At 45.2% G+C, this 17,807-nt stretch overlaps 1 protein-coding gene across 1 annotated transcript; it reads left to right on the forward strand.

The window, feature by feature from the left end:
* The first annotated feature begins 8,123 nt into the window (after positions 1-8,123).
* Positions 8,124-9,200, forward strand: LOC109872666 (olfactory receptor-like protein COR2). The gene has a single exon (XM_031808083.1). The coding sequence runs from the start codon at positions 8,133-8,135 to the stop codon at positions 9,075-9,077; it is 945 nt and encodes a 314-aa protein (XP_031663943.1). The 5' UTR covers positions 8,124-8,132; the 3' UTR covers positions 9,078-9,200.
* Positions 9,201-17,807: the final 8,607 nt, after the last annotated feature.

Below are 17,807 nucleotides of genomic sequence, written 5' to 3' on the forward strand. Positions count from 1 at the left end.
GGCACCCTCATTTTTATCAGCATTAAGAATGTGCGACCCGGGCTGGCAAAACCCTAGATCAGTGTTACTCTAAAAGCCTGACAAAGATGTTGGTTCGCAATTGGGGACCAGCCCCCCCACCGTCAGCTGGAACGGTGGCGCACGGAATGCAAAAATATTCTTAGAAATATTTAACCTCCACACATTAACAAGTCCAATAGCTCAAATGAAAGATAAACAACTTGTTTATCAAGCCAGCAAGTCAGATTTCTAAAATGTTTTACGGCGAAAACATAGCACATATTTATGTCAAACCACCACCGAATACACACCGAAGACACAGCTAATTTCCATAGCCAAATTGAACAAAATATGCAATCACCAAACGCAGGATTAAAAGAAAAATAATTTAACTAACCTTTTGAAATCTTCATCAGATGACAGTAATATAACATTATGTACATTTATGTACATTTATGTTTTTTTCAATACTATGCTATAAATATCCATAAATCTCTGTTTACAATGACGCATTGTTAAAAAAATGCTACTCAAATGTCCGGAGAAATGACGATGGCTTCTGCACACGCCGTCAGCTAACATGGAATACACAACATAAACTTTGACTAAATATGCATGTTCTACATATATATAGAAAGATACACTTCTTCTAAATGCAATCGCTGTGTTACATTTATTTTTAACTTTACAGATTTCGTTCACTAGGCTATAATGTGAGTCGGCGCTCAGGAATTAGCATTTTGGCTCCTCTATCTCGGAGTCCACAGAAACCCAAATTTAACACATAAATGTTCCCTTACCTTTGCTGTTCTTCCATCAGAAGACCTGGAAGGGTTTATACTTACCAAAAACAGCTTTAGTTTTGAAGTCTGTGTCTTTCGGTTAACAAACACGACATATTTCGGTTGAAATGCAGCCAAAAAGTAAAGTTAGTGCGCACCAAAACGTTGAAATTACATAATATATGTCGACTAAACTTGTCAAACTTGGTTCAGAACACAGCGTTAGCATGCTATATAGCTTCACAGCAATTCTCAGGACGAAGAGAAACACAGGCATCGTTTAATCAATCTTGGAAGAAAGACACCACAGGAGCAGAATGCGCATGAGAGTAACCTGTTTTCTCGCGCGACCGAACGGTTTCGGCCCGTCATTACTCTCGTGAGAGCGCGATTCACACAATGAGAAGCCCCATTGAAAGCGGACACCGCGCTGAAGGCATAGGAACTGTTCCCAGGACTGTAGGTGCTTGGGAAGGGTGGGGGCGATGACGTCAAAGTTGGGCCAACTTTTTGGATGACAAGAGAGAGTTTGGGAGAATGAGTGCCCTGAGAGTTCTGCTTTACTTACAGACATAATTTAAACGGTTTTAGAAGCTTTAGAGTGTTTTCTATTCAATAATTATTTTTAATTGCATATATTAGCCATTTTTGACAGATTTTATTTCTGTTTACCATGGGCACGCAATCACCCCAAAGGGGGCAGCAATCAGCCCTATCCCCATCAGGCTAACTTTCGTGATGCATTAAAAGCCCTACCCCTCCCTCCTTTTGGAAAATCTGACCACGACTCCGTCTTGTTGCTCCCAGCCTATAGACAGAAACTAAAACAGGAAACGACCATTCTCAGGTCTGTTCAACGCTGGTCCGACCAATCGGATTCCACACTTCAAAATTGCTTCGATCACGTGGACTGGGATATGTTCCGCATAGCGTTGGACAATAACATTGATGAATATGCTGATTCGGTGAGTGAGTTTATTAGCAAGTGCATCGGTGATGTTGTACCCACAGCGACTATTAAAACCTTCCCCAACCAGAAACCGTGGATTGATGGCAGCATTCGCACAAAACTGAAAGCGCGTACCACTGCTTTTAATCAGGGCAAGGCGACCGGAAACATGACCGAATGCAAACAGTGTAGCTATTCCCTCCACAAGGCAATCAAACAAGCTAAGCGTCAGTATAGAGACAAAGTAGAGTCGCAATTCAAAGGCTCAGACACGAGAGGTATGTGGCAGGGTCTACAGTCAATCATGGACTACAAAAAGAAAACCAGCCCCATCGCGGACCACGATGTCTTACTCCCAGACAAACTAAACAACTTCTTTGCTCGCTTTGAGGACAATACAGTGCCACCGACACGGTCTGCTACCAAAACCTGCAGGCTCTCCTTCACTGCAGCCAGCGTGACCAAAACATTTAACCTCTCTGGGATCATTCGGGATGTGAGCGTCCCACCTCTCAACAGCCAGTGAAACTGCAGGGTACCAAATTCAAAACAACAGAAATCCCATAATTAACATTCCTCAAACATGGAAGTATTTCACACCATTTAAACTTCTCGTTAATCCAACCACAGTGTTCGATTTCAAAAATGCTTTTCCGTGAAAGCACAACATGTTAGGTCAGCAACTAGTCACAGAAAGCATTCAGCCATTTTCCAACCAAAGAGAGGAGTCACAAAAAGCAGAAATATAGATAAAATTAATCCCTAACCTTTGATGATCTTCATCAGATGACACTCAGAGGACTTCAGGACACAATATATGTATATTTTGTTCGGTAAAGTTCATATTTATATCCATAAATCTGAGTTTACATTGGTGCGTTATGTTCAGTAGTTCCAAAACATCCGGTGATTTTGCAGAGAGCCACATCAATTCACAGAAATACTCATAATAAACATTGATAAAATATACAACTACTATGCACGGAATTATAGATACAGTTTGTTCCTCCTCTGACGAGGAGTAGTAGGAAGGATCGGAGGAACAATGCACAGCGTGGTAAGTGTTCATGATATTTTTAATAGAACACAGAAAAATACAAAATAACAACGTGAAATAACAAAAACCGAAACAGTTCTGTGTGGAACACACAGACACAGAAAATAGGAAACAATCACCCACAACTCAAGGGTGAAAACAGGCTACCTAAGTATGGTTCTCAATCAGGGACAACGATTGACAGCTGCCTCTGACTGAGAACCATACCAGGCCAAACACAGAAATCCCAAATCATAAAAAAAAGAACATAGACTGCCGACCCCAACTCACGCCCTGACCATACTAAAACAAAGACAAAACAAAGGAACTAAGGTCAGAACGTGTCTGTACCCCCCCCCCCCCAAAGGTGCGGACTCCGGCGCAAAATCTGAACCTATAGGGGAGGATCTGGGTGGGCGTCTGTCCGTGGTGGCGGCTCTGGCGCGGGACGTGGACCCCACTCCATCATAGTCTCTGTCCGCCTCTTAACTTCGTATGGTATTGGGTACACTTGCGTCCCACTTGGCCAAAAGCCAGGGAAAATGCAGCGCGGCAAATTCAAATAAATTGATATAAAAATCAAACTTTCATTAAATCACACATGTAAGATACTAAATTAAAGCTACACTCTTTGTGAATCCAGCCAACATGTCCGATTTTAAAAAGGCTTTCCGGCGAAAGCATAAGAAGCTATTATCTGATGATAGCACAACAGTAAACAAAGAGGGTAGCATATTTCAACCCTGCAGGCGCTACACAAAACGCAGAAATAAAATATACAACATGCCTTACCTTTGACGAGCATCTTTTGGTGGCACTCCAATATGTCCCATAAACATCACAATTGGTCCTTTTGTGCGATTAATTCCGTCCATATATATCCAAAATGTCAATTTATTTGGCGCGTTTGAACAAGAAAAAAACAGCTTCCAAATTGCGCAACGTCACTACAAAATATATCAAAAGTTGCCTGTAAACTTTGCCAAAACATTTCAAACTACTTTTGTAATACAACTTTAGGTATTTTTAAACGTTAATAATCGATCAAATTGAAGACGGGCTATCTGTTTTCAATACAGGAAGACAACAAACTACGCAGTTCCTAGATGGCCGTACTTCTTCATTGCACAAATTAATAACCTCAACCAAATTGCAAAGACTGGTGACATCCAGTGGAAGCAGTAGGAACTGAAAACAAGTTCCTAAGAAATATCGTTTCCCAATGAGAATCAGTGAACAGACAAAGACCTAAAAAAAAAAAATCTGAACGGTTAGTCCTCGGGGTTTTGCCTGCTACAAAAGTTATGTTATACTCACAGACATGATCCAAACAGTTTTAGAAACTTCCGAGTGTTTTCTATCCAAATCTACTAATAATATACTAATAATATCTTATATTCTTGGCATGAGTAGCAGGAAGTTGAAATTGGGCACACTATTTATCCAAAAGTGAAAATGCTGCCCCCTATACCATAACAAGTTAATTAACCTGCCTCCGTGGCAGAGCGGCGACGGACAGGTGGGAGACTCTGGCAGCTCTGGAGTGAAGGGCGATTCCGGCAGCTCCGGAGTGAAGGGCGATTCCGGCAGCACCGGAGTAACGGACGGCTCTGGCAGCTCCTGACTGACCGGCGGCTCTGGCAGCTCCTGACTGGCGGGCGGCTCTGGAAGCTCCTGACTGGCGGGCGGCTCTGGCAGCTCAGGACAGACGGGCGACTCTGGCAGCTCAGGACAGACGGGCGACTCTGGCAGCTCAGGACAGACGGGCGACTCTGGCAGCTCAGGACAGGCGGGCGATTCTGGCAGCTCAGGACAGGCGGGAGACTCTGGCAGCTCAGGACAGGCGGGAGACTCTGGCAGCTCAGGACAGGCGGGAGACTCTGGCAGCTCAGGACAGGCGGGAGACTCTGGCAGCTCAGGACAGGCGGGAGACTCTGGCAGCTCAGGACAGGCGGGAGACTCTGGCAGCTCAGGACAGGCGGGAGACTCTGGCAGCTCAGGACAGGCGGGAGACTCTGGCAGCTCAGGACAGGCGGGAGACTCTGGCAGCTCAGGACAGGCGGGAGACTCTGGCAGCTCAGGACAGACGGGAGACTCTGGCAGCTCAGGACAGACGGGAGACTCTGGCAGCTCAGGACAGACGGGAGACTCTGGCAGCTCAGGACAGACGGGAGACTCTGGCAGCGCTGGACAGGCGGGAGTACCTGTAGGGAGGAGACGGAGAGACAGCCTGATGCGAGGGGCTGCCACCAGAGGCCTGGTGTGTGGAGGAGGCACCGGATAGACCGGACCGTGGAGGCGCACTGGAGGTCTCGAGCACCGAGCCTGCGTGGTACCCAGGTCCAGGTGTCTTGAACCCGCTGCTCCTGGGTACCACGCTGCTTGGTCCGGTTGTGGTGGGTGATTCTGTCGCAGTCTTCTTCCTCCTCTGACGAGGAGTAGTAGGAAGGATCGGAGGACCAATGCGCAGCGTGGTAAGTGTTCATGATACTTTTAATAGAACACAGAAAAATACAAAATAACAACGTGAAATAACAAAAACCGAAACAGTTCCGTGTGGAACACACATGGTTCTCAATCAGGGACAACGATTGACAGCTGCCTCTGATTGAGAACCATACCAGGCCAAACACAGAAATCCCAAATCATAGAAAAAAGAACATAGACTGCCCACCCTAACTCATGCCCTGACCATACTAAAACAAAGACAAAACAAAGGAACTAAGGTCAGAACGTGACACACTTCTCCTTAATGCAACCGCTGTGTCAGATTTCAAAAATACTTTACCGAAAAAGCACACCATGCTATAATGAGTACAGCGCTCAGAGCCCATACATATATCCTCCATGTTGTGGAGTCAACATTAGTCAGAATAGCATTATAAATATTAACTTACATTTGATGATCTTCATCAGAATGCACTCCCAGGAATCCCAGTTCCACAATAAATGTTTGTTTTGTTCGATGATGTCCATCATTTATGTCAAAATGGTTCCTTTAGTTAGCGCGTTCAGTAATCCACATTCATGAGGTGCGTTCACTAGTTTCAGACGAAAAGTTAAAAAAGTTCCGTTACAGTCCATAGAAACATGTCAAACGATATATGGAATCAATCTTTAGGATGTTTTAACATAAATCTTCAATAATGTTCCAACCGGAGAATTCCTTTGTCTTCAGAAATGAAGCGGAACGCAGCTACCTTTCACGTGAGCGCTCGAGACTGAGCTTGTGGCTGCTGGCAGACCTCTGACTCAATCCCCTCTCATTCCTCCCTCCTTTATAGTAGAAGCATCAAACAACTTTCAAAAGACTGTTAACATCTAGTGGAAGCCTTAGGAAGTGCAAAATGACCAATATCTCCCTGTGTATTCGATAGGGGCTGAGTTAAAAAACTACAAATCTCAGATTTCCCAGGTTTTTGACTGCCATATGAGTTCTGTTATACTCACAGACATCATTCAAACAGTTTTAGAAACCTCAGAGTTTTCTATCCAAATATACTAACTATGCATATGCATATTCAAGCTTTTATGGCTGAGTAGCAGGCAGCTTAATTTGGGCACGCTTTTCATCCAAAATTCCCAATACTGCCCCCCAAAGAAGTTAAAGGTGTTATCCCTCGGCATCCCTAGCCATGTCCTCAGAGCATGCACAGACCAGCTGCTGGTGTGTTTATGGACATATTCAATCAACCTTATCCCAGTCTGCTGTTCCCACATGCTTCAAGATTGTTTCTGTATCCAAGAAAGCTAAGGTAACTGAGCTAAATGACTATCGCCCCGTAGCACTCACTTGCGTCATCATAAAGTGCTTTGAGAGACTAGTCAAGGACCATATCCCCTCCACCCTACCTGACACCCTAGACCCACTCCAATTTGCTTACCGCCCCAATAGGTCCACAGACGACGCAATCACAATCACATTGCGCACTGCCCTAACCCATCTGGACAAGAGGAGTACCTATGTAAGAATGCTGTTCATTGACTACAGCTCAGCATTTAACACTATAGTACCCGCCAACCTGTGCAACTGGGTCCTGGACTTCCTGACGGGCCGCCCCCAGGTGGTGAGGGTAGGAAACAACATCTCCACCTCGCTGATTCTCAACACTGGGGCCCCACAAGGGAGCGTTCTCAGCCCTCTCCTGTATTCCTTGTTCACCCATGACTGCGTGGCCATGCACACCTCCAACTCAATCATCAAGTTTGCAGACGACACTACAGTGGTATGCATGATTAACAACAACGACGAGTCGGCCTACAGGGAGGAGGTGAGGGCCCTCAGAGTGTGGTGTCAGGAAATTAACCTCACACTCAATGTCAACATAACAAAGGAGATGATTGTGGACTTGAGGGAGCAGCCCTCTATCCACATCGACTGGACAGTAGTGGAGAAGATGGAAAGTTTTAAGTTCCTCGGCGTACACATCACGGACAAAAATAATTACTTAAAGAATTAAGAAAATAGCTGTGCAGCAATTCTCCCCATCCAACCTGACAGAGCTTGAGAGGATCTGCAGTGAAGAATGGGAGAAACTCCCCAAATACAGGCGTGCGAAGCTTGTAGCGTCATACCTAAGAAGACTCGAGGCTGTAATCGCTGCCAAAGGTGTTTCAACAAAGTACTGTAAATGCAAAATTTCAGTTGTGTTATTTTTATAAATTAGCAAAAATTTGTAAAAAACTGTTTTTGCTTTATAATGGGTCCAGATTGATGAGGGAAAAAATAATGTAATACATTTTAGAATAAGGCTGTAACCTAACAAAATGTGGAAAAAGCTAAAGGGTCTGAATACTTTTCGAATACACTGTATACTGGCACTAGGCCAGCGCGTTAATGTTGAACCCTGGCGGGTTAGGGTTATAGACTGTAGGTGAGTTACTGAACCTGAGAGATGAAACAAATTTAGAGCCTGTTGCTTGGCAACGCTTTCCCCACAGAGTACTGTGACCGAACCTACTGTACATACCCCAGCATTAGAGATACCACCCCTAACCTAATAAAAGGTGGTGGTGTTGCTTTTTCTGGCTGATGTTTCAGATAGGGTGAACTGGACACAGAGGAATCTAGTGAATAACTTCACTCTCTCTCTCTGTCAATGGTATGAGATGTTAGAATAAAGCCTGTATGTTTATGTAGCAGGGGCCGTTTATTAAATTAAGTGAGTGGCGTCTATGTATACACATTTTTCATTAGACATTTACATTTTCTTTAACTTTGACTAAGTCATTCCAGTTTCACATGAAATTGGTGACAGTGTCGGGATTTGATTATAATATAATACATGTTTTGATTGATTGAAAGTGTATCTTATGTGTTTTTCCATTAATTCTCTTCTCTCTTTCAGGTCTCTCCGCCCCTCAGATGGAGAACCATACATACAATGAGCATGTTCTCCTCCTAGAGGGGTTAAACGTCACCCCCCAGTCCTCCTACCCTGCCTTCATCATCCTCCTTGTTATCTACATCTTCACAATGGTGGCCAACATCAGCCTCGCAGTGGTGATCTGCATGGAGAGGAGCCTGCACCAGCCCATGTACATCCTCCTTTGCAACATGTCTTTCAACGATGCTCTCAGTATCACCACCTTCATACCTCGAGTGCTGAGTGATATTTTCAAAGCAAGTGCAGCAAGATATATTACCTATGTAGAGTGTGCCATACAAGCGTTCTGCGGTCACATGTTTGCTACGACCGGACATACAATACTAATGATCATGGCTTTTGACAGGTATATGGCCATCTGCAACCCTTTGAGATATGCCTCCATCATGAACAACAAAATGCTGGTAAAACTGTGTGTGTTTGCCTGGGGTGTGGCATTTCTCTTTGTGGCGGTTCTTATAGGTCTCTCTGTCCGCTTGTCACGCTGCCGGTCATATGTTTTCAACCCTTTCTGCGACAACGCTTCGTTATTCAAGCTCTCCTGTGAGAGTGTGTTTATAAATGACATATACGGACTCTTTTTCACTGCGCTCCTTTTTATCGCCTCCATTGTGAGTGTGTCTCTGACATACATTAGGATCACCATGGTGTGTGTGCAGAGTAAGAGCAAGTCGCTGAACAGCAAAGCCCTGAACACTTGTTTCACACACCTGGCTGTATACGTCATTATGCTGATGACAGGTTTCATCATTGTCTTTCTTCATCGGTACCCACAGTGGTCAAATCACAGGAAAGTGGCGTCCATTATATTTCCTCTGGTTGCTCCTTGTCTTAACCCAATTATCTATGGGCTTCAGTCCAAAGAGATTTACAAAGTGGTAAAGAATATGTTCCAGTCCAAGATTATGTCTCTTCGATTGTAATATACTTTTTAATGTGTAAAAGTGAATAAAAAGTGTTTGTCCCTATTGAAATGCCCCACTAGTAATGCTGTCTTTGTAAACTAGGGTCAATGTTAATAAGGATCACCTTTTTTTCAATATTTGCCTAAAATGACATACTCAAATCTAATTGCCTGTAGCTCAGGACCTGAAGCAAGGATATATATGCATATTCCTGATACCATTTGAAAGGAAACACTTTGAAGTTTGTGGAAATGTGAAATTAATGTAGGAGAATATATCACATTAGATCTGGTAAAAGAAAATCCAAACAAAAAAACATGTATTTTTTGTTATATCATTTTTGAAATGCAAGAGAAAGGCCATAATAAAAAAAATCGGTTTAGACGCAATTTAGATTTTGGCCACTAGATGTCAGCAGTGTATGTGCAAAGTTTCAGACTGATCCAGTAAAGCGTTGCAATACATCAGAAAATGTTGTATCAAGTCTGCGCAAATGTGCCGAATTGGTCAATTGATACATTTCCAAGTACATAACTATAGAGAACATACAAAAATGATATGGTAATAAAACATTTTCAGTTTACACACTCCCAGGAAGGTTCTACATGATGGAAAATTAGCTTCCTACAGAAAAGACACTTAATCTTCACACGGTGTGGGGCCAGAAACAGCAGGGGTGTTACATCTGCTCCTGCCACGCCCTCTACTTCTCATCCTGGACCCCCCTAACCTGCCACCACTCCCCCAGTGCGCTCTCTCTCTTTCAGTCTCTCTCTATGTGATTGTGTGAGTGGAGACAGGTGTGCTGGAAGCAGAGCAGATTCCCACCAGCTGCAACCTGTTCCATAATCAAGAACCCTACAAACTCAGCCCTGCCACGTCCACGCTGCCAGATCGTAGCCTCTACTCAGTCATTCTGCATTTCAAGATGTTTGTTCCTGCATAGATTTTGTTATCCTGTTGTGCCTGTTTTCCCTAGACTCACGTACAGTCCCGTCTACTCTGACTCTGGTACCGGTCTCCAGTCCCTCGTCTCCTCAGTCCTGCTTTTCTGCCCTGGATCCCCGCTACTGGGATTAGGGTCTCTCTACTGCTTCATTGGATTCCGCTCCAGACCTGCTTACCCGATTCCTAATCTCTTTGCCCTCAGCCTCAGTCCGGATTCCCTACTACCTGCCCGAGATTCTCCAGGACTGCACCCCATCTCCTCTCCCGCTTTTCAATAAATACATTGGTTACCTATCCTTGTCTCCTCGTCTGAGTCTGCATTTGGGTTCACCTGCTCCGCACCGCGTAACAAGGGGTTCAAACTTTAAAACCCAGTTCCTACATTTGAATATAAACATTTATTTGATCAAACAAAACTATGCCACATTTTATCTCTGGGACACTCAGAATGACCAATCAGAGCAAGATTATTGAATGTGAGTACCTTCAGAGGTGAATGTATCAAACCAGTTGCCGTGATAAACATTTTTTTGTGGTTGTGCACTCTCAAACAATAGCATGGAATGTTTTCACTGTAATTGTCACACCAGCCTTCACTTTGGCTTCCTGTCCTGTCCAGCTCAGGTGTTCGGGGTAGTCGGCCTTCTAGCTGGCTACTCCAACCCCGGCCAACAGCTGCGCCCCCCCCGCAGCTACTCGCCCAAGCCTCTCCAGGTTCTCCTTTACCCAAATCCAGATAGCAGATGTTCTGAAAGAGCTGCAAAACCTGGACCCGTACAAATCAGCTGGGCTTGACAATCTGGACCCTCTATTTCTGAAACTATCCGCCTCCATTGTCGCAACCCCTATTACCAGCCTGTTCAACCTCTCTTTCATATCGTCTGAGATCCCCAAGGATTGGAAAGCTGCCGCAGTCATCCCCCTCTTCAAAGGGGGAGACACCCTGGACCCAAACTGTTACAGACCTATATCCATCCTGCCCTGCCTATCTAAGGTCTTCGAAAGCCAAGTCAACAAACAGGTCACTGACCATCTCGAATCCCACCGTAACTTCTCCACTGTGCAATCTGGTTTCCGAGCCGGTCACGGGTGCACCTCAGCCACGCTCAAGGTACTAAACGATATCATGACCGCCATCGATAAAAGACAGTACTGTGCAGCCGTCTTCATCGACCTTGCCAAGGCTTTCGACTCTGTCAATCACCATATTCTTATCGGCAGACTCAGTTGCCTCGGTTTTTCGGATGACTGCCTTGCCTGGTTCACCAATTACTTTGCAGACAGAGTTCAGTGTGTCAAATCGGAGGGCATGCTGTCCGGTCCTCTGGCAGTCTCTATGGGGGTGCCACAGGGTTCAATCCTCGGGCCGACTCTTTTCTCTGTATATATCAATGATGTTGCTCTTGCTGCGTGCGATTCCCTGATCCACCTCTACGCAGACGACACCATTCTATATACTTCCGGCCCGTCATTGGACACTGTGCTATCTAACCTCCAAACGAGCTTCAATGCCATACAACACTCCTTCCGTGGCCTCCAACTGCTCTTAAACGCTAGTAAAACCAAATGCATGCTTTTCAACCGTTCGCTGCCTGCACCCGCACGCCTGACCAGCATCACCACCCTGGATGGTTCCGACCTTGAATATGTGGACATCTATAAGTACCTAGGTGTCTGGCTAGACTGTAAACTCTCCTTCCAGACTCATATCAAACATCTCCAATCGAAAATCAAATCAAGAGTCGGCTTTCTATACCGCAACAAAGCCTCCTTCACTCACGCCGCCAAACTTACCCTAGTAAAACTGACTATCCTACCGATCCTCGACTTCGGCGATGTCATCTACAAAATTGCTTCCAACACTCTATTCAGCAAACTGGATGCAGTTTATCACAGTGCCATCCGTTTTGTCACTAAAGCACCTTATACCACCCACCACTGCGACTTGTATGCTCTAGTCGGCTGGCCCTCGCTACATATTCGTCGCCAGACCCACTGGCTCCAGGTCATCTACAAGTCCATGCTAGGTAAAGCTCCGCCTTATCTCAGTTCACTGGTCATGATGGCAACACCCATCCGTAGCACGCGCTCCAGCAGGTGTATCTCACTGATCATCCCTAAAGCCAACACCTCATTTGGCCGCCTTTCATTCCAGTTCTCTGCTGCCTGTGACTGGAACAAATTGCAAAAATCGCTGAAGTTGGAGACTTTTATCTCCCTCACCAACTTCAAACATTTGCTATCTGAGCAGCTAACCGATCGCTGCAGCTGTACATAGTCTATCGGTAAATAGCCCACCCATTTTTACCTACCTCATCCCCATACTGTTTTATTTATTTACTTTTCTGCTCTTTTGCACACCAATATCTCTACCTGTACATGACCATCTGATCATTTATCACTCCAGTGTTAATCTGCAAAATTGTAATTATTCGCCTACCTCCTCATGCCTTTTGCACACAATGTATATAGACTCCCCTTTTTTTTCTACTGTGTTATTGACTTGTTAATTGTTTACTCCATGTGTAACTCTGTGTTGTCTGTTCACACTGCTATGCTTTATCTTGGCCAGGTCGCAGTTGCAAATGAGAACTTGTTCTCAACTAGCCTACCTGGTTACATAAAGGTGAAATAAAATTAAAATAAATAAATAGCTACTGCCAAACCTACTGCTGGCAAACGCCCTCTACTCATCAACCCCGGACTCTCGTCATCATTACACACACCTGGTTACATCCCCCACTCTATCACTGTATATGTATACATACTCCCTCTGCCATTTTACTTTGTTGGTCATTCTAAATGTTACTTGAATTCCTGAGAGGAATCTCTCCTACTATTTCCTGTGCACTGTATATTTTACACTTTGTGTTCGCCCTGTGCCTTTTTGTTCATGAAGATATATTTTGAGCACAACAGCGTTTGGGATACGTCCCTCTTTGATCTCTGGTGCTTAAGAAATTCAGAAGTTCTAAACCGGCGACTGCCTCCTGCCTACTCCTCTCTACACCAGTGACGGTAATAGCTACTGTAAATTGGACAGTGCAGTTAGATTAACAGGAATTTAAGCTTTCTGCCCATATAAGACATGTCTATGTCCTGGGAAATGTTCTTGTTACTTACAACGTCAAGCTAATCACATTAGCGCACGTTAGCTCAACCATCCCGGTGGAGGAACACCGATCCCATAGAGGATAAGTAACATTGTTAGCTAATTGTCTCATTCTTAGAATGTGCTCCCCCAAATAGACCATAATGACTGAATAATTACAATTTAGCATTAACACTGGAGTGATAGATGTGCAGATGATGATGTGCAAGTAGAGATACTGGGGTGCAAAGGAGCACAAAATAAATAATATGGGGATCAGGTAGTTGGGTGGGCTATTTACAGATGGGCTGTGTACAGGTGCAGTAATCGGTAAGCTGCTCTGACAGCTGATGGTTATGTAACGGCTTTCTTCTATCTCCTCCTCGGACGAGGAGGTGTAGCAAGGATCGGACCAAAATGCAGCGTGGCTATTGCAATCCATGTTTATTAAATAATAAAGAAACACGAACTTACAAAAACAATATACGTAATGTGAAAACCGAAACAGCCCTATCTGGTGCAAACACAAAGACAGGAACAATCACCCACAAAATACACAGTGAAACCCCGGCTACCTAAATATGGTTCCCAATCAGAGACAACGAGAATCACCTGACTCTGATTGAGAACCGCCTCAGGCAGCCAAACCTATGCTACACCCCTACTCAGCCGCAATCCCTATGCCTACAAAACCCCAATACGAAACACAATAAAATAAACCCATGTCACACCCTGGCCTGACCAAATATATAACGAAAACACAAAATACTATGACCAAGGCGTGACAGGTTAAAGTTTGTTACCATGCTTGTTTCAAATGTTCAAGTTTATGATTGCTTCTGAACACACCATGTTTCAGCCTGCGCATACCACATGATAAATATTAGCCAATTGTAAACTGACCACGTCATTGACACAACTCTGCATTAAAGGGCCCTGGAGTCTGATGCTCAGGCCCAGGTAAAGCTTTCTTTTGAAATTCATGGAAGCTTATGAGCGCTACGGAAAAAACGGGGAGTTCGCATCAAATTTACAAAAAATTGTTAACTCATTTAAACGGGGCATTTCCAGTAAACCCAAATTTGTTCTTTGAAGTTTCCACATCATTCGTTAGGTCACGGAAAATGTTCTCATAACATAAAACTGTCCTGTCGTGCTGATGATTATAGAATGTTTGTAAAAAAACATTCACCTGGTGTTGCAGAAATGTTCCTCGAACACATGTAATCTGTTCTTTAAAGGTTATCAGAATGTTTCATTAGGTTGCGGGAACAGTCTGGTGGGAACATTGTGAGGTGTATTAATTATGAAATATATTAATTAAAACGTTTAATTATGAAAAATATGAATAACATTCCACCATTGAGACCACTCATTTGACTGCAGGAAAGGGCTACAGGTTTCCAGAACATTTAATTAAGTTATGGGAGTTGTCTGTGGATGTTGCCAGAATATTCTTGTGATATTCATATAAGTTGCACAGAACATTCCCTCAATTAGCTGTTGTCTCACCTACTGTTTTAGCTAGCTTTCCCAATTCAACACCTGTGATTACTGTATGCCTCGCTGTATGTCTCTCTCAAATGTCAATATGCCTTGTATACTGTTGTTCAGGTTAGTTATCATTGTTTTAGTTCACAATGGAGCCCCTAGTTCCACTCTTCATACCCCTGATAACTCCTTTGTCCCACCTCCCACACATGCGGTGACCTCACCCATTACTACCAGCATGTCCAGAGATACAACCTCTCTCATCATCACCCAGTGCCTGGGCTTACCTCCGCTGTACCCGCACCCCACCATACCCCTGTCTGCGCATTATGCCCTGAATATATTCTACCATGCCCAGAAACCTGCTCCTCTTATTCTCTGTCCCCAACGCTCTAGGCGACCAGTTTTGATAGCCTTTAGCCGCACCCTCATACTACTCCTTCTCTGTTCCGCGGGTGATGTGGAGGTAAACCCAGGCCCTGCATGTCCCCAGGCACCCTCATTTGTTGACTTCTGTGTTCGAAAATGCCTTGGTTTCATGCATGTCAACATCAGAAGCCTCCTCCCTAAGTTTGTCTTACTCACTGCTTTAGCACACTCTGCTAACCCTGATGTCCTTGCTGTGTCTGAATCCTGGCTCAGGAAGGCCACCAAAAATCCAGAGATTTCCATACCCAACTATAACATCTTCCGTCAAGATAGAACTGCCAAAGGGGGAGGAGTTGCAGTTTACTGCAGAGATGGCCTGCAAAGTAATGTCATACTTTCCAGGTCCATACCCAAACAGTTCGAACTACTAATTTTGAAAATTACTCTCTCCAGAAATAAGTCTCTCACGGTTGCCGCCTGCTACCGACCCCCCTCAGCTCCCAGCTGTGCCCTGGACACCATTTGTGAATTGATCGCCCCCATCTAGCTTCAGAGTTTGTTCTGTTAGGTGACCTAAACTGGGATATGCTTAACACCCCGCCAGTCCTACAATCTAAGCTAGATGCCCTCAATCTCACACAAATCATCAAGGAACCCACCAGGTACAACCCTAACTCTGTAAACAAGGGCACCCTCATAGACGTCATCCTGACCAACTGGCCCTCCAAATACACCTCCGCTGTCTTCAACCAGGATCTCAGCGATCACTGCCTCATTGCCTGTATCCGCTACGGAGCCGCAGTCAAACGACCACCCCTCATCACTGTCAAACGCTCCCTAAAACACTTCTGTGAGCAGGCCTTTCTAATCGACCTGGCCCGGGTATCCTGGAAGGACATTGACCTCATCCCGTCAGTTGAGGATGCCTGGTCATTCTTTAAAAGTAACTTCCTCACCATTTTAGATAAGCATGCTCCGTTCAAAAAATGCAGAACTAAGAACAGATACAGCCCAGACCTGACTGCCCTCGACCAGCACAAAAACATCCTGTGGCGGACTGCAATAGCATCGAATAGTCCCCGTGATATGCAACTGTTCAGGGAAGTCCGGAACCAATACACGCAGTCAGTCAGGAAAGCTAAGGCCAGCTTCTTCAGGCAGAAGTTTGCATCCTGTAGCTCCAACTCCAAAAAGTTCTGGGACACTGTGAAGTCCATGGAGAACAAGAGCACCTCCTCCCAGCTGCCCACTGCACTGAGGCTAGGTAACGCGGTCACCACTGATAAATCCATGATTATCGAAAACTTCAATAAGCATTTCTCAACGGCTGGCCATGCCTTCCGCCTGGCTACTTCAACCTCGGCCAACAGCTCCGCCCCCCCCCGCAGCTCCTCGCCCAAGCCTCTCCAGGTTCTCCTTTACCCAAATCCAGATAGCAGATGTTCTGAAAGAGCTGCAAAACCTGGACCCGTACAAATCAGCTGGGCTTGACAATCTGGACCCTCTATTTCTGAAACTATCTGCCACCATTGTCGCAACCCCTATTACCAGCCTGTTCAACCTCTCTTTCATCTCGTCTGAGATCCCCAAGGATTGGAAAGCTGCCGCAGTCATCCCCCTCTTCAAAGGGGGAGACACCCTGGACCCAAACTGTTACAGACCTATATCCATCCTGCCCTGCCTATCTAAGGTCTTCGAAAGCCAAGTCAACAAACAGGTCACTGACCATCTCGAATCCCACCGTACCTTCTCCGCTGTGCAATCTGGTTTCCGAGCCGGTCATGGGTGCACCTCAGCCACACTCAAGGTACTAAACGACATCATAACCGCCATCGATAAAAGACAGTACTGTGCAGCCGTCTTCATCGACCTTGCCAAGGCTTTCGACTCTGTCAATCACCATATTCTTATCGGCAGACTCAGTTGCCTCGGTTTTTCGGATGACTGCCTTGCCTGGTTCACCAATTACTTTGCAGACAGAGTTCAGTGTGTCAAATCGGAGGGCATGCTGTCCGGTCCTCTGGCAGTCTCTATGGGGGTGCCACAGGGTTCAATTCTCGGGCCGACTCTTTTCTCTGTGTATATCAATGATGTTGCTCTTGCTGCGGGCGATTCCCTGATCCACCTCTACGCAGACGACACCATTCTATATACTTTCGGCCCGTCTTTGGTCACTGTGCTATCTAATCTCCAAACAAGCTTCAATGCCATACAACACTCCTTCCGTGGCCTCCAACTGCTCTTAAACGCTAGTAAAACCAAATGCATGCTTTTCAACCGGTCGCTGCCTGCACCTGCATGCCCGACTAGCATCACCACCCTGGATGGTTCCGACCTAGAATATGTGGACGTCTATAAGTACCTAGGTGTCTGGCTAGACTGCAAACTCTCCTTCCAGACTCATATCAAACATCTCCAATCGAAAATCAAATCAAGAGTCGGCTTTCTATTCCGCAACAAAGCCTCCTTCACTCAAGCCGCCAAGCTTACCCTAGTAAAACTGACTATCCTACCGATCCTCGACTTCGGCGATGTCATCTACAAAATGGCTTCCAACACTCTACTCAGCAAACTGGATGCAGTCTATCACAGTGCCATCCGTTTTGTCACTAAAGCACCTTATACCACCCACCACTGCGACTTGTATGCTCTAGTCGGCTGGCCCTCGCTACATATTCGTCGCCAGACCCACTGGCTCCAGGTCATCTACAAGTCTATGCTAGGTAAAGCTCCGCCTTATCTCAGCTCACTGGTCACGATGGCAACACCCATCCGTAGCACGCGCTCCAGCAGGTGTATCTCACTGATCATCCCTAAAGCCAACACCTCATTTGGCCGCCTTTCGTTCC

This window comes from Oncorhynchus kisutch, linkage group LG28 (assembly GCF_002021735.2).
Source record: "Oncorhynchus kisutch isolate 150728-3 linkage group LG28, Okis_V2, whole genome shotgun sequence".
NCBI lineage: Eukaryota > Metazoa > Chordata > Actinopteri > Salmoniformes > Salmonidae > Oncorhynchus > Oncorhynchus kisutch.

Excerpts from the sequence above, each read along its gene's own strand:
- LOC109872666 (XM_031808083.1), top strand. The coding sequence starts at position 8,133 with ATGGAGAACCATACATACAATGAGCATGTTCTCCTCCTAGAGGGGTTA.